The 25,824-nt window shown below is 45.1% G+C and overlaps 1 protein-coding gene across 1 annotated transcript; it reads left to right on the top strand.

Annotated features, from left to right (window-relative positions):
• Positions 1 to 294: 294 nt before the first annotated feature.
• On the top strand, positions 295 to 25,824 carry LOC120909312 (conglutinin-like). Its single transcript, XM_040321061.1, has 5 exons — positions 295 to 371; positions 6,213 to 6,405; positions 10,736 to 10,861; positions 13,693 to 13,767; positions 25,176 to 25,824. Exons 2-5 carry the CDS (start codon positions 6,222 to 6,224, stop codon positions 25,553 to 25,555), a joined length of 765 nt encoding a protein of 254 aa, XP_040176995.1. The 5' UTR covers positions 295 to 371; positions 6,213 to 6,221; the 3' UTR covers positions 25,556 to 25,824.

Below are 25,824 nucleotides of genomic sequence, written 5' to 3'. Positions count from 1 at the left end.
GTTTATCTACTGGACTGAAAATGTTTCTCCTAATGGTCATTTCATATAGAAAGTTTCTAGTTACCTATGCTGATTTACTAGACTTATTAATGCCATGCATTCAATGTTAGAACAATTTTCACTTTTCTTGTTCTCGCACCTTTTTCAGGAGAAGGGTGTCCTCCTTATTCCATGACATAGTAACTCTACAGGAAATATCATCCTTTAGGTAGAATTTCCTTAAAAATTTGCATATTTTACTGTGTTTAAACATATTTCTAGTCTTTTGTTTATTTAGATTTTGTACATAAACCAGTATCTTATCGATATATATAGAGGCATGTTGGAGCTATTGCACTACTCCTGATTCAGATTTCTACGCGTGCAAGTTGGTGAGTAGAATTACACTTTTGGGTACTATTTGAATTATATTTATATGATTGCATTTCTAAGTAATTGCGACACAGAATAATTCCTGCAACCTCTTTGTAGCCAACTAAACATGCACTAAGTATAGCATTTTATCAGTATAGGTTTCCAGATAGTGACAAGAGTAGACCATGCTCTGCTGGAAACCCATGTGATGGGGTTACAATGCCAGTGAAAAGAGACAGGAACAGAGGGGCAGATTCACGTAGAAATCTGTTACGCTGCGGCGGCGTAACGTATCCCATTTACGTTACACCGGTGCAAGTTTACAGCGTAAGTGCCTGATTCACAAAGCACTTACCTGTAAACTTGCAGCGGCGTAGCGTAAATCCGCTTGGCGCAAGCCCACCTAATTCAAATGGGGCGGGCACCATTTAAATTAGGCGCGTTCCCGCGCCGAACGTACTGCGCATGCTCCGTCCGTAAAATTACCCGACGTTTATTGCGCTAAATGACGTGGCAAGGACGTCATTGGTTTCAACGTTAACGTAAATGCCGTCCAGCGCCATTCACGGACGACTTACGCAAACGACGTGAATTTTCAAATTTCGACGCGGGAACGACGGCCATACTTAACATTGGCTAGGCCACCTAGAGGGCACCCTTAGTTTTACGCCGCGTATCTCTACGGAAACAACGTAAATTTAGAGCGACAGGGAAAGCGGACGTTCGTGAATCGGCGTAACTAGTCATTTGCATATTCTACGCCGACCGCAATGGAATCGCCACCTAGTGGCCGGCCTAGAATTGCAGCCTAAGATCTGACGGTGTAAGTCAATTACACCTGTCGGATCTTAGGGATATATGGATATCTATGCGTAACCTGATTCTATGAATCAGCCGCATAGATACGACAATCGTATCTCAGAGATACGACGGCGTATCAGGAGATACGCCGTCGTATCTCTTTTGTGAATCTGGCCCAGAGTCCTTAAAGTCAATTACCTTCATGGCAGGATCATCTCATTTTTTTTTTTTTTTACTGATTTGAAAATTACTTTTAAAATTTAATTTTGATTGTGATTACATCTACTGTAATCTTTTGATTGTGATTACATCTACTGTAATCTTTTGATTGTGATTACATCTACTGTAATCTTTTTTTCAGTCATTCATTGATTTTTTAGATGGTTGAGTTAGTTTAAAATTGGCTTGAAAACAGCATGTACTTTGCCCACTCTAAGTTGAGCTGGTTGGAGCTTACACAAGGACTAATGATATAGATATTTGAGGTGGGGCCCAATAGCAAAAACATTAAATGGGCACCCAGCAATCACCATCTGAAAGACTATTCCTCTAGTTATACAGAATAATACCTGTTATCACAGCAGTTGTATAGAACAGCCATTCTCAACTAGGGTTTCTCCAGAGGTTACTAGGGGCTCTTTGAGCTGTGGCTTTTTGACCTTCCATCTGATGGTACCTGCATAGTTCCAGGTCAAATTCCATTTGGCAGTCAGCCGAATGATATCAATGATCTTTTTAGCTGTTGGTAAGTGTGGCATTCTGACCACCAATGTATGACCCACTAACATAAAGGATATCCTTACCAATGACCACCAATTTAAAGAAGAGGTCCAGCCTCCTTCAGAAAAAAATCAGCAGCTACAAATACTGTAGCTGTTGACTTTAAATATTAGGACACTTACCTGTCCAGGGATCCTGCGGTGTCAGCACCCCAGCGGATGTTTCCATCGGCTCTCAGGTGCTGCCACTGCCATTGCTCCTAAGGGAGCTTTGCAGCTTGACAGCCGGTTCCCTACCACGAATGCGTGAAGCGCATACCTCCCAACTTTTTGAAATGGGAACAAGGAGGCTTCCAATGGTGTAGTACGTTTTAGAATAAATATAAGTTTATTACATACCATGTAGGTGGACTACAAAGATTGCGCCGTTTTCTGCGCCGGCTTAAGTCACTTCCGGTTTACGTCAGCCAATACTTACGCGTTGCGTCACTCCTCGTGACTTCTTATAGCGCAAGATCATTTTACTCACTGTGAAGAAACCTAAAACAAAAAAAACAAATGCTATAAATTGAGTTGCAGTTCAGTGAGTAAAATCGTTTTTGATCCCCAAGCAAAACATGACTTAGAACTTGGTGGAGAAACCCTTGTTGGAAAGCACAGAGGTAAGACATTTCTTGTAGTTGGTGACCAGGTTTACACACATCTCAGGAGGGATTTTTGTCCACTCTTCTTTACAGATCTTCTCTAAATCCTAAGGCCTCGTACAGACGAGCGGATATCCAATAAAAACGGTCCGCCGGACCGTTTCCATCGGATATGTCCGCTGCCGGATTTTGATCTGATGGCTGTACACACCATCAGATCAAAATCCCAGCGGAAAACATCTGCGGTGACGTGCCCGCGCCGTCGCCGCGACGATGACGCGGCGACGTGCGCGACCCTGGAAAGTAAATACTTCCACGCATGCGTCGAATCACTTCTACGCATGCGAGGGATGGGGATCGGACGGACTTATCCGGTGAGTCTGTACAGACGACCGGATAAGTCCGAGGGACAGGATTCCAGCGGATAGATTTCTTAGCATGCTAAGAAATTTTTATCCGCTGGAAATCCATCGGCTGGATTTTTATCCGCTGTAAAATGTCCGCTCGGGCCTACACACGACCGGATCTGTCCGCTGGAACTGATCCGCGGATAAATCCCAGCGGACAGATCCGGTCGTGTGTACGGGGCCTTAATGTTTCTTGGCTGTCTCTTGGCAATTCTAAGTTTTAGCTCCCTCCATACATTTTCTATAGGATTAAGGTCTGGAGACGGACTAGGTCACTCAATGACCTCAAAGTGTGTCTTCTTGAGCCACTACTTTTTTGTTGTCTTGGCGGTATGTTTTGGGTCATTGTCATACTGGGAAGCTCATCCACGACCCATCTTCAGTGTTCTGGCTGAGGGAAGAAGGTTCTCATCCAAGATTTTACAATACATGGCCCCGTCCATTGACCCCTCAATGTGCCAAAGTCGGCCTATACCTTTAGCAGAGAAATGACCCCAAAGCATCATGTTTGCACCTCCATGCTTGACTGTAGGGATGGTATTCTTAGGGTCACAGTCTGCATTTTTTCTTCCTCCAAACACAGTGGGCTGGATTCAGATACATTGGCGTATCTGTCCGCCCGGCGTAACGTATCTCCGATACGTTACGCCGCTCTAACTTTGGGCGCGAGTTCTTTATTCAGAAAGAACTTGCACCCTTAATTACGGCGGCGTAACGAATGTGTTGCGGCGTAAGGCCGCGTAATTCAAATGTGGAAGGGGGGCGTGTTTTATGTCAATGTGTGATGACCTGACGTGATTGAAGTTTTTTGCGAACGGCGCATGCGCCGTCCGTGTACATATCCCAGTGTGCATTGCTCTAAATGACGTCGCAAGGACGTCATTGGTTTCGACGTGAACGTAAATTACGTCCAGCCGTATTCGCGAACGACTTACACGAACAATGTAAAATTTCAAAACTCGGCGCGGGAACGACGCCCATACTTAACATTAGCTACCCCTCATAGGTGGTAACAATATGATTTGGGGTTGTTTCTCTGCTAAAGGTAAAGTCCGACTTTGCCACATTAAGGGGCCAATGGATGGGGCTATATATTGAAAAATCTTAGATGAAAACCTTCTTCCCTCAGCCAGAACACTAAAGATGGGTCATGGATCAGTCTTTCAGCATGACAATGACCCAAAAAATACTGCCAAAATCCCTCCTGAGATGTGTGCAGACCTGGTCACCAACTTCACAAAACATCTTACCTCTGTGCTTGCCAACAAGGGTTTCTTCACCAAGTACTAAGGGCCAGATCCACAAAGAGCCGGCGAAACGTAAAATTTCCCATTTAAGTTACACTGCCTTAAAATTTCTACCTGAGTGCCCGATCCACAAAGCACTTACTTAGAAATTTTCGGCTGTGTAACTTAAATTAGGCGCGCTCCCGCGCCGGCCGTACTGCGCATGCTCGTGACGTCATTTTCCCGACGTGCATAGCGCGAAGTTACGTTACGCCAAGCTTTGTGGATCAATAAAGTTGCGCCGGGAAAAAAAAAGATACGGCGGGAAAAAAATAATTTAAAACAAAAAAAAAAAAACGTGTCGCTGGACAGAAGGGTCTACTTTTACAAGGTGTAAACAGTTTACACTTTGTAAAAGCAGCCCTAATTTTACACATGCAACGTAATACTTACGAAGAAAAAACGAAGCGTAAAAGCTTTGTGGATCTCCGTAAGTGCTAATTTGCATACCCAAAGCGGCCTTTCGACACGGAATGCCCCCAGCGGTGGATGCGGTACTGCATCCTAAGATCCGGCAGTGTAAGTCTCTTAGGCCTCGTACACACGACAGAGTTTCTCGGCAGAATTCACCGAGAAACTCGGTCAAAACCCGGATTCTGCCGAGAAACTCTGTCGTCTGTACAGTTTTGGCTCGATGGAGCCGCCGAGGAACTCGACGAGAAAATAGAGAACATGTTCTCTATTTTCTCGTTGTCCGCGTTGTTCTATGGGAGAAGGCGGCCCGCCGAGCTCCTCGGCGGCTTCATCCCAAAACTCGACGAGGAACTCGACGTGCCAAGCACGTCGAGTTCCTCTGTCGTGTGTACGGGGCCTCACACATGTCGGATCTTCTGTCTATCTCTTGGAAACTGATTCTGTGGAATCAGGGATACGACGGCGTATCAATAGATACGCCGGCGTATCCCTTTTGAGGATCTGGCCCTAAGTCATGTTTACCTTGGAGATCAAATACTTATTTTACTCACTGAACTGCAAATTAATTTATTACATTTGTTTTATGTGTTTTTTTCTGGATTTTTGGTTGATATTCTGTCTCTATCATTTAAAATACACCTATGATAAAAATGACAGACCCTTCATTTCTTTGTAAGTGGGCAAACTTACAAAATCTGCAGGGGATCAAATAATAATTTTCCCCACTGTAGGAGGGTGCTACATAACTGAAATAGCTCAAGGTACTCATGTTACTCAACGTGATAAAATATGACAGTTGTTTATTGCCCAGATCGAATGACATTCCCACACAAACTGATATCACCAGACACGCCTGGCTGACCATTAATTGGAGAGGTTAGTAAACATTTTATGATCACTTTTCTTTCCTTCAGGAGAACTTGAAGTGTCTGACCAAAACATACTTATGTAGAGGACAGATAACACCAATAGGAGCCTTAAAGGGTCACTAAAGGAAAAACATTTTTTTGCTGAAATGACTGTTTACAGGGTATAGAGACATAAAAGTTAACTGATTCCTTTTAAAAATGATTAAAAATAGATTAAATTCAATCATATAATGTGCCTACAGTTTCATTTTCGTTTTTAAACTGGTTTCATGTTTCTGTGAAGTAAATAGACCCACAGAACAAAAACAAACAAATCCAGGGCAGTGTTTTGTTTTTAAAATGAATCTGGTTCTGTTAAGTTTTAGACACACAGTAATGACAGCTTAGACCATCATGAAAAGCTCCCAGTACTGTGGTTATAAGGAAATAGACAACCAGGAAGTGTGGAGATCAGAGCAGTTTTACAGCAACATCAAAGCAAAAAACGAGCAATGAGGACATGAAACCAGTACTGCAGTAAGGTAAAGGAAGCTATTTAGCAAAAAAATAATAATTCCTTTAGTGATCCTTTAAGATGGTCAGATCATACCTGCATACCCAACAGTCCTCATAGGTCTACTGTATGTTCTGTTGCAGAGTATGCTTGTCTGCTATCATTCTTGTGTTTTATTTATTTTTTTGGTAGTCAGTGACACAAATTTTTCTTTCTCCTCTACAGACGTTAAAAATGTGGAATATACAAATTGTGAAGGTTCTTGGTGTTCTTTTGCTCCATGTAGCTTTAGTGACACCAGGCACACAAGTGTGCTATGACTCAAATGAGAATGCCTACTCTATTATCACATGTGGAGCTCCTGGAAAGAATGGCACAAATGGGATAGATGGAAAAAGAGGGGAAAAGGGAGAAACAGGTATGAAGAAAATTATTTTAATGCTTTCAAATGCTTAAACTGTAGGTCAGTTTATAAAGAAGCTGAAAATTGTTCCAGACATCTCCAGGTCCATAAAGCAGCCACCTCTAGATCCATTGAACAGAAATCTCCAAGTCCACAGAGCAGCTACTTCCAGGACCATAGTGATGCCACATTCAGGTTCATAGAACATTCACCTCCAAGTCCATTTAGATGCCATCTCCAGGTCCTTAGAGCAACCCCCTCTTGGTCCATAGAACAGCGATAGGAAAAATTGATGTTGGAGGGAAAACAAAAGTGGACTTTATAGGCACTAATCGTTGAAACAAAAATATATTTTATTGACGCAATCCCAAAAGGGCTATTGAATCAACATTACAGTGGATATTAGTAAAAATACATTAAAAGCAAAACATTAATATCACAAAAAACTTGTAATCATTTCACAAAACATTAATAATAAACCAATACTGGTCCAATAAAGACATCAACGGATGTTGATGGCTAGCGTGTGTATTGGTAAATTCCAAGCAAGCTCTACATGTTTCGCAGTTGAGTGCTTCTTCAGGAGCTATCTATGTTTCTGGAAGGAAAACAGGCTATTACTGGTTTATAAATTTAGATTGATATGCAAATAAATAATTAACAATACTAGTCAAACATATCATATGTGCAATAAAGCACCGTAACGAGAAACATGCAAGTGTGACCGTGGCTGTCATGACGTCACCGGGAGGACAGCGCGCTAAGGGACCCAAAGACGGAAGATGTAGGGACGCACCAGGAAAAGAGTGGTATAATAAGATAGGTAAATTCATGTAGGAGTCAGAGAACACTTAAATAGTGTGTTCAGTGCAAAAAGTGCCAATAGTAATCCGAGCATGAATAAGGATAATGGGGATGTGTATAAGAACAGAGGGACTCAGAATAGAGATATCCAGAGATATAATAGTGGTGGCAAAAAAGAAGAAAAAAAAAAAAAAAAAACAAAGGTAGTGAATATGCCTACCATCCACGGTAATGGATAGGGTTAAAAAATGAAGCCCGGTAAGAGGTGGTGTTTAAAAAAATAAAAATAAATTTAAGTGTATTTTGTGCGTGTACTCGAGAGAGGAGCCGGACTGCAGGATTTGGGAGTAGGCAGGCCTCCCCCAGAGGCAATCTGCCACCTTTCTCCATGCCCCGGGTGGCAATGGTGGGTGTGTGAGGGGGTCCTCCCACACAGCCCGCCCTACCTGCTCCGCTTTGAAGCCCAACGGGGCAGAGGGACTCCCTATAAGGGAGTGAGAGGATCTAGCCCGCTCAACCAGCCCGTTAGTCCTTCGCCTCTCTTTTTAGAGACCGCGTGGTCAAAGTGCGTGCATGTTAACCCAATTTCGAGTGCGTGTAAGTGTGGTGGTTTTTGCGGGAGGGGGGTGGGCGTACTAAGCGCAAGCGCAAGCTTACCGGGAGCCGGGCTGAGACCACCAAACTTAATTCACATGTAGCTGAGCCCGGGATCCGAACCTCTAGCTGCAGAGGTGAAAGGCTTGTCAGCGCAGTGCCAATCGCGTTGAGCCACCACAGCTCCCCCATAAGAGGTGGTATTTTTGGTAGATACAATATCCGTGTTGTCGGCGGTCTTGGTTATAGGGCAGCTGATAATCTGTATAGTAGGTAAATAGTTAAAATTATTGAATCCTCTTGGAAGAGGTTACTGGGGCTGGTATTATAGATAATGAGTGACGATGATTGCTGGAGATGTCATAGAACAGCGATCTCCATGTCTATAGAACAGCTCTAGGACCATAAAGCATTCACATTTATGTCATTAAAACAGCTACCTTCAGGTCCATAGAGCAGATGACTCCAGGACCATAGAATTGCCATCTCCAGGTCATCAGAGCAGCTATTCTATATCTAGGTGAAGTTTTGTTGAGCAGCTTGATTAGTTTTCATTTTTTCAATTGGGCTGTTTCACAAATCCCTAGCAAAAAGGTTTAAGAAATGAATACATTTTGATGCAAAATCTAATTTATATGTAGCTCGCCTCTGGGTCTTCTCAAGGCAGGGTGCAACCTCCAGAGGCAGGGATCGAGCTAGCATTTACCCCAGGGCTGGTCCATGGCTATAATGGGGGGTTTTAAGAAAGAAAATTGTGCGCCAGTGACTATTAAACTTATCCAAGCTTTAATGTGGAACTTGAAAGAAGGTAGTAGGAGAGAGGGTTAGGGGCCTCAGATACCAGTAGAAGATCACTTAGGCCGCGTACACACCATCGGTCCAAACCGATGAAAACGGACCGAAGTTCAGTTTCATCGGTCCAAACCGTCCGTGTGTACGGCCCATCGGACAAAAGTTAGAGAACTTGCTTTAAAATCTAACCGATGGACCGCTGACCGATAGGTCCAAACCGATGGTTAGTACACAAAAGCATCGGTTTAAAACCCGTGCATGCTCATAATCAAGTCGACGCATGCTTGGAAGCATTGACCTTCCTTTTTTTCAGCACGTCGTTGTGTTTTACGTCACCGCGTTCTGACCCGATCGGTTTTTGGAACGATGGTGTGTACGCACATCAGACCATCAGTCTGCTTCAGCGGTGAACCGATGAAAGCGGTCATTTGAAGCATTCTCATCGGATGGAACGACCGTGTGTACGCGGCCTTACAGACTCCTTGAATCCATAAAAAGTACAGCTTCACAGTACCAGAACCTTTAAGCTGACCCAGGGATACTGCAAACACGTTTTCAGATTCTAGAACCAGATCCAGCTTCACAGTGTCAAAACCTTTAAGCCGACCAGGCAGCACATTTTAGATGTAGGTGCGTCCTCCAAATGAGTTACCAGGCCCTCCTGAGAGACCAGCCTTCACCCTGGCTCTCTCCAGCAAGGGTCCTCCCCTGGATTTTCTCAATTTGGCTTCTTCCACATCGGGCTAGACAGCCTAAGGACCTCTACAGATTTAGTAGGCCCCAGACATGCTTCTGGGCCTACTTGCAGAGGAGGACCTGAGGCAAGAGACCGAGCACATGGCCAACCCCCCCAAATATATATCCTCTACCAGCAGGGCCGATCCGCCCCATAGGCTCACTATGCAAGCCGCTTAGGGCCCCCCAAAGCTGTGGAGGGCCCCCGAAATTACTAGAGGCCCCGCCTGGTGAGAAGTAATTTTCGGCCCCTCACCCTGCTTCTCAACTCGCTGGCTGCATGGGAGAAGAGGTAAGAAGTCAGCACCCCCCGCTTCTCACTTTAATGTAAGATGTATTTTCCGACAGCAGAACACCCCCTCTTTAATGTGACATGTCACTGTCAGCAGCACCCCCCCCGCCGCTTCTCAACTTTAATGTAACATGTCATTTTCGGCAGCCCCCCCCATGACATGTAATTTTGCTTAGGGCCCCAGGGAGGTCAGGATCGGCACTGTCTACCAGAATGCAGCAGTGGCCAAGAACCTCCATAGCTCAGTCTAGTTGTTCAATCAGTCTGAGCTGTCTACAGCCCAGCCAAAAACACAATTTGCATTGAAGGCTTAAATTAGGACCAGGGAGCAACATATACACTGTAGGGCCGGGATTCAAAAAGAAATGCCTATCTTTAGGCAGGCGTAGCGTATCTCAGATACGCTACGCCGCCGTAACTTTGAGAGGCGAGTCCCGTATTCAGAAAGAACTTTCGCCCCTAAGTTACGGCGGCGTAGCGTATATGGGCCGGCGTAAGCCCGCCTAATTCAAAATAGGCTGGTAAGGGGCGTGTTGTATGGTAATTAATCGTGACCCCACGCAATTGACGCTTCTAACGAACGGCGCATGCGCTGTCCGTGAAAGTATCCCAGTGCGCATGCTCCAAATTACGCCGCAAATAGTCAATGCTTTAGACGTGAACGTAACTTACGCACAGCCCTATTCGCGTACGACTTACGCAAACAACGTAAACTTCTACACTGTCCCGACGTCCATACTTAACATTGGCTACGCCTCATATAGCAGGGGTAACTTTACGCCGAAAAAAGCCTTACGTAAACGACGTAAATCAATGCGCCGCACGTACGTTTCTGAATCGGCGTATCTAGCTCGTTTGCATATTCTACGCGTAAATCTACGGAAGCGCCCCTCACACTCAGAGTTACGACGGCGTATCTGGAGATACGCCGTCGTAACACCTTTCTGAATCCGGGCCCTGGTGTCTCGAATTGTGAAGTTTAACAGAAGCTGCACAAGTTGCATAGCCCCAGCTTTATAAATGGGCCATTCTTTGTTTAAAATACCCACAGATAACAAATTAGTTATTGCCATATGATGTGCTTAAATATACCTATACCTGTTCCTTTTATTTGACTTGATTAACCAGGGCCAGCAGGACCACAGGGATTTCCAGGATTACAGGGACCTGCAGGGCTTGCTGGACCACCTGGACCAAGAGGAGAACAGGGGCCATCAGGAGCCAAAGGAGAGAGAGGAGATAGCGCAAATTCAGGTAAAAAGAAAGCCATCTATGAGAGAACATAGTTTTATCTACAAATCCTTTATTTGAAGATATTAAAGTTGGATCATATAAAATGTCTAGATCATATGAAAGTTTATGTGAAATAAGGCTGGCTAACCGCATATTTCAAATTGATGCATTGTTTGCGCAATATAGACGGGCAGCTGAAATTTTCAACCTCAGGTATAAGTTGGTAATCCTCATTTTAAAATTTTCTGAACTGTACAAAGACTTACAGTTTTTTACTATAAATAAGTCACACCTTGAATAGAAAAGCCTGTCCCCCGCCAGCATGCTGCAGAATGGGACCCTTTTGATCTGTGAGAAAGCAGTGAGTTAGAGCCAAAGTTCTCCAATCAGCAGGAGCTTTGGTTATTGCAGAGCTATAGGTCTGACTCAGTAGGGGGCAGGTCAGATTTCTAAAGAAGTTCACTGCTTCCATGCAGGGAGCCAGGATCCTTTTCTGCAGCATACTGGCAGAGGACAGGCTTTTCTACTCAGGCTGTGGCTGATTTAGAAAGAAGAGAAATTGTGGAACATCTGTTTGTTTTGATATACCTAGAATGTAGGACACTTTTACCCCCTTCCTGCCCAGGCCAATTTTTAGCTTTCAGTACTGTCACACTTGCGTGATCATGCAACACTGTACCCAAATGCATTTATTTTCACACAAATAGAGCTGTCTTTTGGTGATATTTAATCACCACTGGGGTTTATTTTTTGCTAAAAAAAAAAAAAAAAAAAGACTGAAAGTTTTTCTTAGTTTCTGCAAGTACATTTTGTAGATAAGTAATTTTTCTCCTTCACTGATGTGCACTGATGAGGCGGTACTGATGGGCATGGATAGGCTGCAATGATGAGGCAGCACTTATGGGCACTGATGAGGTGGCACTAATATGCCACACTGATGGGCTCTAACTCAGGAGTGTGTGGTGATATATATCATCTTTTAACCTTTTCAGATGTTATATGTTACAAAGGCATATTGTAATATCAGTAGATAACATTTTATTTTTTCAAATTCAGTTTTCTTAAAGGGGTTGTAAAGGTACAATTGTTTCCCCCTAAATAGCTTCCTTTACCTTAGTGCAGTCCTCCTTCACTTACCTCATCCTTCCATTTTGCTTTTAAATGTCCTTATTTCTTCTGAGAAATCCTCACTTCCTGTTCTTCTGTCTGTAACTCCACACAGTAATGCGAGGCTTTCTCCCTGGTGTGGAGTGTCGTGCTCGCCCCCTCCCTTGAACTACAGGAGAGAACAGGACGCCCACTAACACACAGCTCCTTTCCCTATCTGCAATGTAGAGAGAGTCCTGACTCTCCTGTAGTCCAAGGGAGGGGGCGAGCATGACACTCCACACCAGGGAGAAAGCCTCGCATTACTGTGTGGAGTTACAGACAGAAGAACAGGAAGTGAGGATTTCTCAGAAGAAATAAGGACATTTAAAAGCAAAATGGAAGGATGAGGTAAGTGAAGGAGGACTGCACTGAGGTAAAGGAAGCTATTTAGGGATAAAAAATTGTACCTTTACAACCCCTTTAAGCCTCAAAACTATGTATGTCAGTGAAATGGCAAAAAATCGCGTTACCCCAAATTATTAATAGGCGACACTTTAAATGCCTTTATAGCTCATTATTTTAGAGTTAACCATAAACGAGGGACCTGGAATTATCGCTCTAACTCGGGAGTGTGTGGTGATATATAACATATTTTAACCTCTTCAGATATGTTAGAAAGGCATATTGTAACATCAGTAGATAAAATGTATTTTTTCAAATTCAGTTTTCTTAACCTGATGTGGCGCACATATGCGGCAGCTCGGCAGATGGGCTTTAACGCCAGAGAGGCCGCATATATGCATCCCTATGTAAACAGATTTCTTTGCTGGGAATGTGCACCCTGTGCACTCCCAGCACGGTCAACCGGAAGGGACTGGAAAGTTCCCAATGCATACTTGCGATCGGGAGCTTTCCACTCATGAGACCACTGTGAAAGCCAATCACAGCAGTCACATGACCTGAATGTCATCTCCGCCTCCCAGCATTTAGAAGCTCTTAAAGGGCTGGGAGGCAGCAGCGGGGGTTTATTTTATAGTGAATAACAAAAAAAATTGATTATTAAACATATGTTTATTTTTTTTCTAACGCCCCTGTCCCCGGTAGCTCGCGCTCAGAAGTGAACGTGCATGTAAGTCCCGCCCCCATTTATGTAAACGCCGTTCAAACCACACGTGAGGTATCTCCGCGTGCATTAGAGTATGTGCAACAATTCTAGCACTAGACCTCCTCTGGAACTCGAAAATAGTAACCTGTAGAAAAAATTAAAGCGTCGCCTATGGAGATTTTTAAGTACTGAAGTTTGGTGCCATTCCATGAGTGTGTGGAATTTTAAAGCGTGACATGTTAGGTATCTATTTACTTGGCGTAACATCATCTTTCACATTATAAAAAAAAATTGGGCTAACTTTACTGTTTTGTTATTTTTTATTTAATGAAACAGTTTTCTTTTCCCAAAAAAAGGCATTTGAAAAATGATTGCGCAAATACCGTGCGAGATAAAAAGTTGCAATGACTGCAATTTTATTCCCCAGGGTGTCTGATAAAAAATATATATATATATTGTTTTGGGGTTCTAAATAAATTTCAAGCAAAAAAATTATGATTTTTACATGAAGGAGAGAAGTGCCAGAATAGGCCCGGTATTGAAGTGGTTAAAGAATATCGCAAATACACTGTACCCGCTGAATGTGTTTTACCTGTAGGCTTAAAAAATAAGTAGCTTTTGCTGTTTTGAGAATACTAATTGACTTCTCTTTTCTTAGCACTTGAAGATCTTAAAAAGAAAATCTTGGATTTGGACACACAAATTAAATCAGCATTAGACTCGCAAAACAAAGGTTAGCTGGATGCTTTCAACCATTGTTTCACAACCAGGGTGCCATGGCACCAGGGTTGCCAATTAGGTTTCCCTGGACTTCCTAAAGCATGAGACCCAATATTTACTGTTTCCACATGAATGAGAGGGTTGTATGATGGGGGAAACTCTGTGGTGATGGGAAGATTCTGATGTGAGGGGAGGACTCTGTCGTGGGGGTACTCTGATGTGATGGGGGGCTCTTGTTTAGAGGAAAGACTTTGATGTGATGGGGGGGTCTCAGATATATAGTATCCCAGTGCGCATGCTCCAAATTAACCCGCAAAAAGCCAATGCTTTCGACGTGAACGTAAATGACGCCCAGCCCTATTCGCGAACGACTTACGCAAACGATGTAAAACGTGAAAAATTTTACGCTGTTCCGACGTCCATACTTAACATTGGTACGCCTCATAGAGCAGGGGTAACTTTTCCCCCGGAAAAAGCCTAACGTAAACGGCGTATCTGTACTGCGTCGGCCGGGCGTACGTTCGTGAATAGGCGTATCTAGCTGATTTACATATTTCTAGGCGTAAATCAGCGTACACGCCCCTAGCGGCCAGCGTAAATATGCAGTTAAGATACGACGGCGTAGGAGACTTACGCTGGTCGTATCTTAGAGAAATTTTGGCGTATCTGATTCTTTGAATCAGGCGCCAAGATACGACGCCTCAGACTCAGAGATACGACGGCGTATCTGGAGATACGCCGTTGTATCTCCTACGAGAATCTGGCCCATAATTTTTGAGTGGACTGACCCTTTAAGATACCAATTCTCATTTTTAAAAAGTCTAAAAAAGAAAGAGTGCTTTCTCTCCACCACCCGCCAATTTCTAGCTCAAGCCTGAAAGAGGCTGCATACTATCTGGAAGCACAGCCAGATCTTAGCGTTAGTCTGTTTATGTACTGTGGGAGGAGACTGGGGAAAGCAACACAGACAAGGGGGAACCAGGTAGACCTGATTACAACAAATAGATCTTCACACAATTTCAGGAATTGACTGGGGCAACCTGTGAAAGTATCTATCACATGGAAGCAATGACAGGCATTACATTTACTTGTTAGGTAGGTATAGTCAGACCCCAAGCCAGTCTTACTGTCTGTCCCAGGTTATTGGGTGCACAACAGCGAGGCACACAACAGTTTCCAGTCTCTCTACTCAATGGCCAGGCAGAAGTTAATTTTTTTGGAGGTTTATTGTTTGAAGAACTTGGATGGGGATAGGGTTAGCCTTGGGATTCTCTAGAACCAGTGTAACTTTAACTAAGGGCACGCTCTAGTAAAGGTTACCTTCTTCAAAGTAGGCCTCTAAGATAAGTGGTTGTGATCATACAGCTCAGGGGGATCCCACATTAGAAACAGCTTAGAGCCAGCAAACTTTCTCTCCAGGATCTCAGAAAGTCTCTCCAGGATCTCAGTCATGGACATGGATACACCCAGTAACACCCAGAACTTGTACCGTGAGCTTCTCAGCCAGATCCTCAGCAGACTTTTTCCAGACTATTCCCACATCTACAAAAGTTCATCTGCCAGCTCTCCCTAAGCTGTGACTGCAATGGACCTTCCGCAGTCTTCAGCTAGATGGCCTAGAACGGCAAACAGCCCTTCCAGACTGGGTTTCTCTCCACCAGGGCAAGGATCCTGCTGCTCTAGGCCCCAGAGGATTTATGCACACATCAGCCTCCTGCTGGTTGGTCCTCTTCTCAACCGCGGATTGGCTGAGGCTGCATGAATATTCTGCCCAAGTGTCAGAAACAGGTGTGACCAGAAATGTGTGGACTTCTACAGAGAATACCAGGCACAAGTAAAATGTAAAATAATGTAATTTATTATGAATAAGTGGATAACAAATATAAACACACCTCCAATATACCAGAACTTTATAAATCAAACCAGTGCACCTAATAATTGTAAACACACATTGAACAACTACCCAAACCAAGTATATATGGATAGCAGGATATGAGAAGTGAAGTCGGTGTAAGAGCCAGGGTCATACAAAGGAAATCAGGCAGAGGGAGCTGGGAGCAAGCCAGGACAGGGAGAGGGTAAGCAGGAAAAGGAAAAAGCAGGCAGGTAAGGGTTCAGGCTGCAGGGTCAGGGTTCAGGATCAGGATGCAAGAAAACAGGAACGCAGGTCAGGGGCACGTGGGACAAACACCAAGGCAAAAAGGAAAATCATAGGCGGGGCTTAAATACACTTCCTGAAATTAGCATCAGGTGATGCCTGATTACCATGTGCTTCTGGATGCTGAGAGGCACCCGCTAGTGGACACCGGAACTGCAGCCTATAGGTCTGGAAGCCACAGTGCCACCAGCAGTTGAGCCCTTTCCTCCGGATGCTCCAAATAGCCATAGCTGAACAAGTGCAAAAAAAGATCATCTGTTGAACAATTCCAGCAAAAAAGTTCCTTGGAGGCTGTGTCGGGTTCCAAGTGAAATGCCCTGCTGCCAAAACCTATCAATAGGCAAAGTTCCACCACCTGGGTCAGGTGACTTCCTAGGTACCCCACCACTAGGGTCAAGCAACTGGCTGGTTGTCTTGTTGGCCAAATTTTCGGAGATGTATAACATTTGATATGCTGAGTCCTTCAAAGCAGCAAGTACCCACATGCTGGGGTCCCACAGGTTATCCGCAAACTTTGCCCTGGGATCGTGTGACAATTCTGACACCAAAGTGTCTTGTTATATCCATGTAGCTTGCTTGGTTTCCAAGACTATCTCCACACATCAACAGACAGCCTGAGGCATTGGTTAAGCAACCTGGGTCCCCCAGTGCACCTGGAGCCGTGGCAATCACATCTGGATCATGGCAAGGCACAGATAGTACTCTGTCATTCCCTAGGAGCTCACCATGACCAGGGCCATGAAGGCAAATACAGTACCAGTTACAGAGCGTATGTCCGAACCACCAGGCTTTGGTGCCATAGGACAACACACTGCCACAGGGACTAAACCAAGGAAACTGCAAAACAAATCTCAGGCCAAGCAGGTAACCCATATAAGGCATATGAAGATTCAGCTTTCAGACCTATTAGCAGGTGGACACTTAAAATTCAGCAGAGTAACAGGCATTAACTCAATGGAATCTTGCTGAGCAGCAGTGGCGGCTGGTGCTCAAAATTTTTGTGGGGGCGCAAAGGAAAAAAAAAATTGCAGGCTCACTGTGCCCAAACGCAGCCACTGTGCCATCAATTTGCACCACTGTGCCATGCCATCAAACGCAGCCACTGTGCCATCAATTTGCACCACTGTGCCATGCCATCAAATGCAGCCACTGTGCCATCAATTCCCACCACTGTGCCATGCCATTAAACGCAGTCACTGTGCCATGCCATCAAATGCAGCCACTGTGCCATCAATTCGCACCACTGTGCCATGCCATTAAACACAGTCACTGTGCCATGCCATCAAATGCAGTCACTGTGCCATCAATTTGCATCACTGTGCCATACCATTAAACGCAGTCACTGTGCCATCCATTGTCACCACTGTGCCATGCCATTAAACGCAGCCACTGTGCCATACATTGTCACCACTGTGCCATGCCATTAAACGCAGCCACTGTGCCATCCATTGTCACCACTGTGCCATCCATTGTCACCACTGTGCCATGCCATTAAATGCAGCCACTGTGCCATCCATTGTCACCACTGTGCCATCCATTGTCACCACTGTGCCATGCCATTAAACGCAGCCACTGTGCCATCCATTGTCACCACTGTGCCATCCATTGTCACCACTGTGCCATGCCATTAAACGCAGCCACTGTGCCATCCATTGTCACCACTGTGCCAACCATTGTCACCACTGTGCCATGCCATTAAACACAGCCACTGTGCCATCCATTGTCACCACTGTGCCATGCCATTAAACGCAGCCACTGTGCCATCAATTGTCACCACTGTGCCCTTTAATGGTCGCCGCTGTGCCAATTGTCCCCACTGTGCCCTGTAAATTGCTTTCTTCCCCACCCCGCCCGGCACTCACCTTTACTGGTTTTAGGCATCCACGTCCCACGATGTCTTCTCCCGCCCTCGATGACTGACAGGCGTCTCAGCCAATCAGGTTACCGGTAGCCAGAACCGGCCAACCTGATTGGCTGAGACGCCTGTCATCTTATTCAAGGGGCGTACAGTCTGTGCGCTCCGAGAATAAGCTTCCGGGACCCGAGGGCTGTATTGGGAAAGCCTATCAGAGCTGTTGGCTTTGATAGACATTTTCGTACAGCCAACCAGCTGGCGTTATTCAGATGGCCGGACATGAGCGCCGACCATCTGAATAACAGCGGCAGCAGCGAAAATAACATAGATTCGTGCAATGCATGAATCTATGTTATTTGACTCAGTGGCGGTGAGAGCCAGAGGGGGCGGCGCTCCAGCGCCCTCTATGGACGAACCGCCACTGCTGAGCAGTATATATAAAGTCAATAAAACCTGAATGAGTGTCAGGCAGAAGATTAGAGGCAGGTTGGACATCAAGCACTGGATCATCAGAGGCAGGGGCAGACTGGTCATCATACAGCGGACCACCGAAGGTAGGCGGGTCATCAGGCAAAGGACCGTCAGAGGCAGGCTGACTGTCAGGTCATCAGGCATGGGATCAGAGGCAGGCTAAACATCCAGCGCAGGACCATCAGGCTGGACATCTGGCATCAGATCATCAGAGGCAAGTGGGTCGTTAGGCACAGAACCATCAGAGGCAGGTAGGCTGTTGGGCATAGGGATCCTCCAGACATCAGGAACAGGACCCTCCGGCTGGGCATCAGAAACAGGACCCTCCAGCTGGGCATCAGGAACAGGACCCTCCAGCTGGGCATTAGGAACGATACCACCAGGCTGGGCCCTTTTTAAAGGCGGGACCATCTGACTGGGCATCAGAAGCAGGACCACCAGGCTGGGTAGTGCCATCAGGAACAGGAGCACCAAAGGCAGGCTCAGCAGCGGACAACAGGGCACCAGGGGCAGGCTTAACCCTATCAGCAGGCACAATGGAATATTTCTGGACACCATCAATAGGCAGCATGGATGAAGACTGGACCCCATCAGCAGACAGCAGACCATCAGGGATCAGCAAGCAAAGAGTCTATGAAGTCAAACTGGACAGTAGACAAAGAACCAGTAATGCTAGGCTGTATAGCAGGAGACATATCACAATCAGCAGCACCAAGACGGCTCACTGGTGAGCGGAGGGCAGCATTATTTTAATTTCAGTTCCTGACTGTACCTGACTGTGTCCCCTGGAGTGACTTTCTTCAAACAGCCCCTTTCCCACTGCTGTGTAAAGTTGCCTCTGGAGAGGCCGCACAGGTGCAGTGTCATCAGCAATCAGCTTTCCCTCTCTGGGAGAAGCTGGGACTAATTCCCCACTGTGGGCGGGGTCTAGCAGGCCTTCAAAGGCGGCAGGACGCTGTGCGGAGCAGTATCACAATCAGCAGCACCAAGACGGCTCACTGGTGAGCGGAGGGCAGCATTATTTTAATTTCAGTTCCTGACTGTACCCGACTGTGTCCCCTGGAGTAACTTTCTTCAAACAGCCCCTTTCCCACTGCTGTGTAAAGTTGCCTCTGGAGAGGCCGCACAGATGCAGTGTCATCAGCAATCAGCTTTCCCTCTCTGGGAGAAGCTGGGACTAATTCCCCACTGTGGGCGGGGTCTAGCAGGCCTTCAAAGGCGGCGGGACGCTGTGCGGAGCGCAGCGGGCGCCGGCGGCGCGCCGGAGGGAAGCCCGTCTGTGCCCGTCCGGGGTGGGTCGGGTGGGTTCCCCCCCCTTTTTTTGAGTTGGGCACAAATTTTACCATGCAGCAGTCGAGGTGAGCCTTTGATTGTGATTCTTGGTAGCAGTTGCTTTTATAGACATAGTACGGCTAATTATAACAGCTTAGTCTTCCTGGTAAGAGTTTTAGTATTTTTTACATTTATTTATAATGGAAACTGGTGGTAGGCCGGACGTTATGGTATCGACCATCCATTATAGTCCTCAAAGTCAGAGCAGAACTGTGTACTCTTCTGTCCAATTAAAAACCTTTAATATGGAAGGACATGTTCCCGTTAGAACCTTGATGAAATTGAATAAATATAATTTGCTTGATTTTAATTTTAATCTTATAGCTGAGAAAATCTTGTCAGTACCAAAAGTTGCTAATGCAGATACTTTGATAGATGAAAAAACCCCAACCCATAAACAAATTAATTCTACAATAAAAGGAGGACTTCTTAATGCGCGGTCTGCGGTAAAAAACGTGACAGCCATTTATGACACCTTATTAGAGTATGATTTAGATTACCTGCTAATCACGGAAACCTGGTTCTCTCCTGCTTCCCCGCCCAGACTGGACGAATTGGTCCCGCCTGGGTATAAGCTACTATCTTGTGACCATAGCTCGGGGAGAGGTGGAGGAACTGCCTGCATATACAAGGCTAAGTTGAAAATTATAAAAACTTGCACGCAGGATTCTTATGCGTCTATGGAGACACTTTTCCTGCAGTGCAACTTGAGCCCTGAAGTAACCATAGGAATGGCAGTGATTTATCATCCTCCTAACGCTAAAGCTAGGTTTGGCGAGGAGATGTGCGAACTCCTAACGACTCAATCCCTGCGATATGCCCAATCTATAGTCTTGGGAGATTTCAATTGCTGGGCTGACGATGTAAATAATTCGGAAGCCCAGCAGTTGATTGCATTTGCAAACTCCATTGGCTATAGCCAAGATGTCATAGGGGCTACTCATAAAGCGGGCCACACCCTGGACTGGCTTTTCCAGTCAGGATGTATAGAGAAAGTATATCCCCCGAAAGAGATTATATGGAGTGATCACAAATTAATATTATTTGATCACAGCCATAAATTTCGCAAAAAGTTACCTCATGTTCCTAATAGGAACAGTATTCCAAAATTTTCGAGAAATCTCACTAAAATATCTGTTAAGGCTTTCAGTAACCACTTCCTGTTGAATATTGATAAGGCATCGTTTGAGTCCACTAAAGTCGCAGCTGAGAAAATTAATTTTTTCAATACGGCTATTACAAAAGCGCTCGACTACTTAGCCCCCCTAAAGAGAAATCATTGCATTAGGCAAGCAAATAATAATCCCCTCTGGTTTACCCAGGTGACCAGAAGTTTAAAATGGAAGTGCAGAGCAGCGGAGAAAGCGTGGAGAAAAAATCCGGTGCCCGCCTCCAAGGAGGTATATACCGCAGCCCTGAGGAACTATAAACTAGGGATACAAACTGCCAAAAAGCAGTTTTTCTCTGAAAAAATTGCTAATGCTAAAAATGCAGCAGCTGAACTCTTTAGAGTTGCGAAAAATCTAGCTAATCCAGCATGTAGACAGCCGGAAGAAGAAGCTTCACCAGAGTTTTGTAATATTTTATCAAATTATTTTAATGAAAAGATAGAAATTATTAGGAATAATATCAAAGTAGTAGATATTGAGGAATATTGTCCCATCTATGAAGGTACAAGATTCTCTAGTTTTGTGGACGTCTCTACTTTAGATATTCTGAATATCCTCAAGTCTCTTAGAGCCTCGTCCTCATCATTTGATCCTTGCATTGCGCAACTAGTGAAGGACGCCGCAGAGACATTAGCCCCCTTTATTGCTGACATTGTAAATACTTCCTTCTCCACTGGAACAGTGCCGGGTATTCTGAAGCGGGCGGTGATTATTCCCCTGCTGAAGAAAGCTAACCTGGCACGCTCCGTGTTGAGCAATAATCGTCCCATTTCAACTCTACCATTTCTGGCAAAAATCATGGAACGAGCCGCAGTGTGGCAAATTCAGCCCCATCTCGAGTCCAATTCCATTCTCGATGATTTTCAATCTGGATTCCGACCAGGAAGAGGTCCTGAAACCGCCTTGACCAAAGTCCAGGATGATCTACTCTGGGCCCTGGACAGAAATGAGGCTTCGGCCTTGGTATTGCTGGATCTGTCGGCAGCATTCGATACCATCGATCATTCTAGACTGCTTGATCGATTAGGGACTGTGGCAGGCATTGATGGTATAGCATTGGCATGGATGACCTCATTTCTGCTGGACAGGGTTCAGAGAGTAAGGCTGGGACTGCACTGCTCTTCTGATAGTCCCCTGTTCTGTGGAGTCCCTCAAGGGTCGGCGTTATCGCCGCTCCTGTTCAACATCTATCTGAGGCCTCTGCTATATATCATCCGCCGCCACAACCTATCTTTTCATGTCTACGCTGATGACACCCAGTTCTACATTCCTCTGCCCAGGGATGGGGGGGCGTAGATAACTCTGGCCACCTGCCTGGAGGAAATTCAAGCCTGGATGGGGGCCAATTATCTTATGCTCAATGGCTCCAAGACTGAGTGCATGGTTTTATGCAATCAGCCATGGTCGGGCGGTTTCCCTACCTGGCCGGACTCGTTTTCATCGGTCCCAGTGCCAGTCACCCAGGTCAGGGATTTGGGAATCATCTTGGACGAGAGATTGACGCTACGACCACAGGTAAACCAGGTGGTGAGTTCTTGTCACTTCCACTTGAAACTCCTGAGGTCGACTTTTCGCTTCATTGAAGAATCGCATAAGATCTCCATGGTCAATGCCATTATTGGAAGTCGATTAGATTATTGTAATGCTTTGTACCTGGGTTTACCTAATAACATCATGCACAAATTACAGCTTATTCAGAATGCCGCTGCGAGGCTACTCACGGGTGTTGGTCGTCGTGACCACATCACGCCATCGCTGAGAGCCCTGCATTGGCTACCCCTGAAGGAACGGGTTCTGTTTAAGACTGGATGCATGGTGCACAGGGCTACCCATGGCAAGGGGCCAGTGTACCTGCAGGAAAAATTCACCAAGTATGTGCCCAACCGTACCTTAAGGTCGGCTAATTTGGAAACTTTGGTGATTCCTAAATTTCGTAAGAAAAAATGCGGAGGGAGGACGAGTGCGGTCCAGGGAGCACAGTTTTGGAACTCCTTGCCTCTAAAATTAAGGCTTGAGAATGATCTTTTTAAGTTCAGGAAGCTTTTAAAAACTGAGCTTTTCAGTCTAGCCTATGGAATTACATAGGTTTTTATAGTTCTTTGATCTGCTACTATTTTAAATTTGATCTGTTCCGCTGCCTGTGTGTGTTTTTTTGGTTGTTGCTGTATTGTTGTTCTCGGCGCATCGAGGCCTACGGGTAACTGACTGCGTTTTGTACTTTTTTTGTACTTTTAAGAATTTTAATAAATAAATGAATAAATAAATAAGTTAAGCTGGGTCGCTAGAACATTGGCTGGATGCAGGTTGGCTTGGAGAAAAGGGCAAGGGCACCACCTAAGTAAATGAGGCAGTCTGTTCAAAGGATGTATGGAACTTCTTAGACAGGATTAACCCTTTAGGTTCTACAGTGAGTATAACAAGCCTGCTTTACTGCATATACAGTCTGATTTTACTGTTGTATGTTTAGCAAAACTTTAAAGAAATACACCTAGTCATTCTCCAATAACCACAACAGCTATTGCACTGAGCCATACTAAAGGGAAGAGAAAAGTCATCACTGCCTTTAGTAATACTGGACAAAGTCAACTCTGCATAGACTTGAATCAATGGCTGAACACCACCAAACATCCTATCCTGATCAACTATGGAATGAATGAAACAGTTGATCTCTGGCCCTCCAATATTTGGTGGCAATATTCCTTTTTCTCTGTCACCAGCAAAGTATAGAAAGTATAGTATACAACCTCCTCAGGATGCATCTTGCAACAAACAGCAGAGCCAAGATGGCTTCCCTGTGCAGCCACTTCTGGTCAGGACTGGCCTTGGCTTTATGTCAAAAATAGGTGTGACCAGAAATGTGTGGACTTCCACAGAGAATACAAGGCACAATTAAAATGTTAAATAATGTAATTAGTTAAGAACAAGTGGATAACATAAATACAAATTCACCTTCAATATTCCAGAACTAATAAGTGAATGAACACACATTAAACAACTGCCCAAACCAAGCATATACAGATAGCAGGATATGAGAAGCGTAGTCATGGCCAGGGTCATACACGGGAGATCAAGCAGAGGGAGCTGGGAGAAAGCCAGTACAGGTAGAGGGTAAACAGGAGAAGGAACAAGCAGGCAAGTAAGGGATCATGCTGCAGGGTCAGGGTTCAGGGTCAGGATGTACGAACGCAGGTCAGGGGCACATGGAACAAACACCAAGGCAAAGTGGAAAAGCATAGGCAGGGCTTAAATACACTTCCTGCAAAGAGTATCAGGTGATGCCTAAATACCATGAGCTTCTGGCTGCTGAGAGACACCCACTGGTGGACACCGGAACTGCAGCCTATAGGTCTGGAAGCCACAGTGCCACTAGCCGGTGAACACTTTCCTGGCGGGAAAGGTTCCAAAGTCCGTCTCTCCCAACCCACTATATTCCAGAACTTGCTGGAATGCAAGGGAAAACAGTCGAATCTGTAGGAAGCAGAACACATAACAACCAGAAGTAATCAAATTTGGCTGCACTGGCTACAAGGAGCCATTTTTTTTTTTTTTTTTTTTACCTAAACCTATTAGTGACCTAACTAGGAGGGTGCTACATAGGTAATCATCCAGGAAAGAATGGGCCAAATCTTCAAAGGAGATACGCAGGCGGAACTGCTGTTCAGCCTGCGTATCCCTGTGGCTATCTTTGGAAACGATCCTCAGAAGGATTTTTCCAAAGATAGTCAGAAGATCCGACATCTGTAAGACACTTACACTGTCGGATCTTAGGATGCAGTACCGCATCCGCCGCTGGGGGCATTTCGAGTCGAAATGCCGGCTAGCGTATGCAAATGAGTACTTAAGCAGATCCACAAAGCTTTTAAGCTTTGTGTTTTCTGCGTAAGTTACGATTTGCTTGCGCAAAATTAGGGCTGGTTTTACAATGTGTAAAGTTAGTACACCATGTAAAACCAGACCTTTTTTTCAATCGCCGCGTTTTTTTTAAAATTTAGATTTTTTTTTCCCGGCGCGTAACTTTTTTTTTACCCGTCGCAACTTTATTGTCCCGTCGCAATCCACAAAGCCCGACGTAAATTACGTTCGCGCGCTGCCCGTCGGGAAAAATGATGTCACACGCATGCGCAGTACGTCCGGCGCGGGAGCGATTCAGTTCGCATGCGCCGCGCTTTATAAGTTTTTCATTCATTCATTCATTTGAATAGGAATCGCCCCCTCGAGCAGACGACCGCCTTGCGACGGAGGCACTCAGGTTACACAGCGTGTAATTTCTAGGTAAGTGCTTTGTGGATCGGGCACTTAGGTAGAAATTTAACCCCTGTGTAACTTAGGTTTTTTGAGAATTTGGCCCAATATATTTTATTTTACTAAGCAACTAAATTACAGTTCCACAATCAAATAGGTTTATTTCCTTATCCCTTTTTCTCTTCTTCTTTCAGGTTTACCAAAGGGACGGCGAGCCATAGCCGGTGACAAAGTCTATGTTACAAGCGGTGCTGTAGCCACCTATGATGAAGCCATAACCATTTGTAAAACAGCCGGAGGTCAGCTGGCTGTACCGCTAAACTCGGCAGAGAATAATGCTATTCTTGCCCTCCGCAACAAATATGCCTTAAATGCAGTCCTTGGTATGAACGACAAACAGACACAGGGAATTTTCCAATATCTCATCAACATGATCATCTCCTACCAGAACTGGGATTACGGAGAACCCAATAATCATAGGGGAATGAATGAGGACTGTGTGGAGATTCTTTCTTCTGGAAAATGGAATGACTACCCTTGTGAAATGCCAAAAGTTGTAATTTGTGAGTTCTAAATCCTCAGAAATTCAATGGCCTTACCCTCTGTGATTATTGATCTGAAGTGACCCTGTTTACTTAATTTCCTAATCCACCCCAATTCTGGTTGTTTCTTATATTCATCTTCCCTTAACTTACCCTCTGCAGGAAGCCTTATGTGATATCCAATATGGCCTGGTTGGAGCTTACACAAAGCTTAGGACTCTCCTCCCCACTAGGGATGAGCTTCGAGTTCGAGTCGAACATTGCCTGTTCGCCGAACAGCGAACAATTTGGGGTGTTAGCG

This window comes from Rana temporaria, chromosome 8 (assembly GCF_905171775.1).
Source record: "Rana temporaria chromosome 8, aRanTem1.1, whole genome shotgun sequence".
Taxonomy (NCBI): Eukaryota; Metazoa; Chordata; class Amphibia; order Anura; family Ranidae; genus Rana; species Rana temporaria.
Note: the sequence above shows the minus strand (reverse complement) of the source record. Positions and strands in the feature narration are given on the sequence as shown.

Bases quoted from the DNA above. Each gene is read 5' to 3' on its own strand.
- LOC120909312 (XM_040321061.1), top strand. From the start codon at position 6,222: ATGTGGAATATACAAATTGTGAAGGTTCTTGGTGTTCTTTTGCTCCAT. The intron at 6,406-10,735 runs GTATGAAGAAAA...TTGATTAACCAG, and splicing joins AGGGGAAAAGGGAGAAACAG to GGCCAGCAGGACCACAGGGA. The intron at 13,768-25,175 runs GTTAGCTGGATG...TTCTTCTTTCAG, and splicing joins ATTAGACTCGCAAAACAAAG to GTTTACCAAAGGGACGGCGA.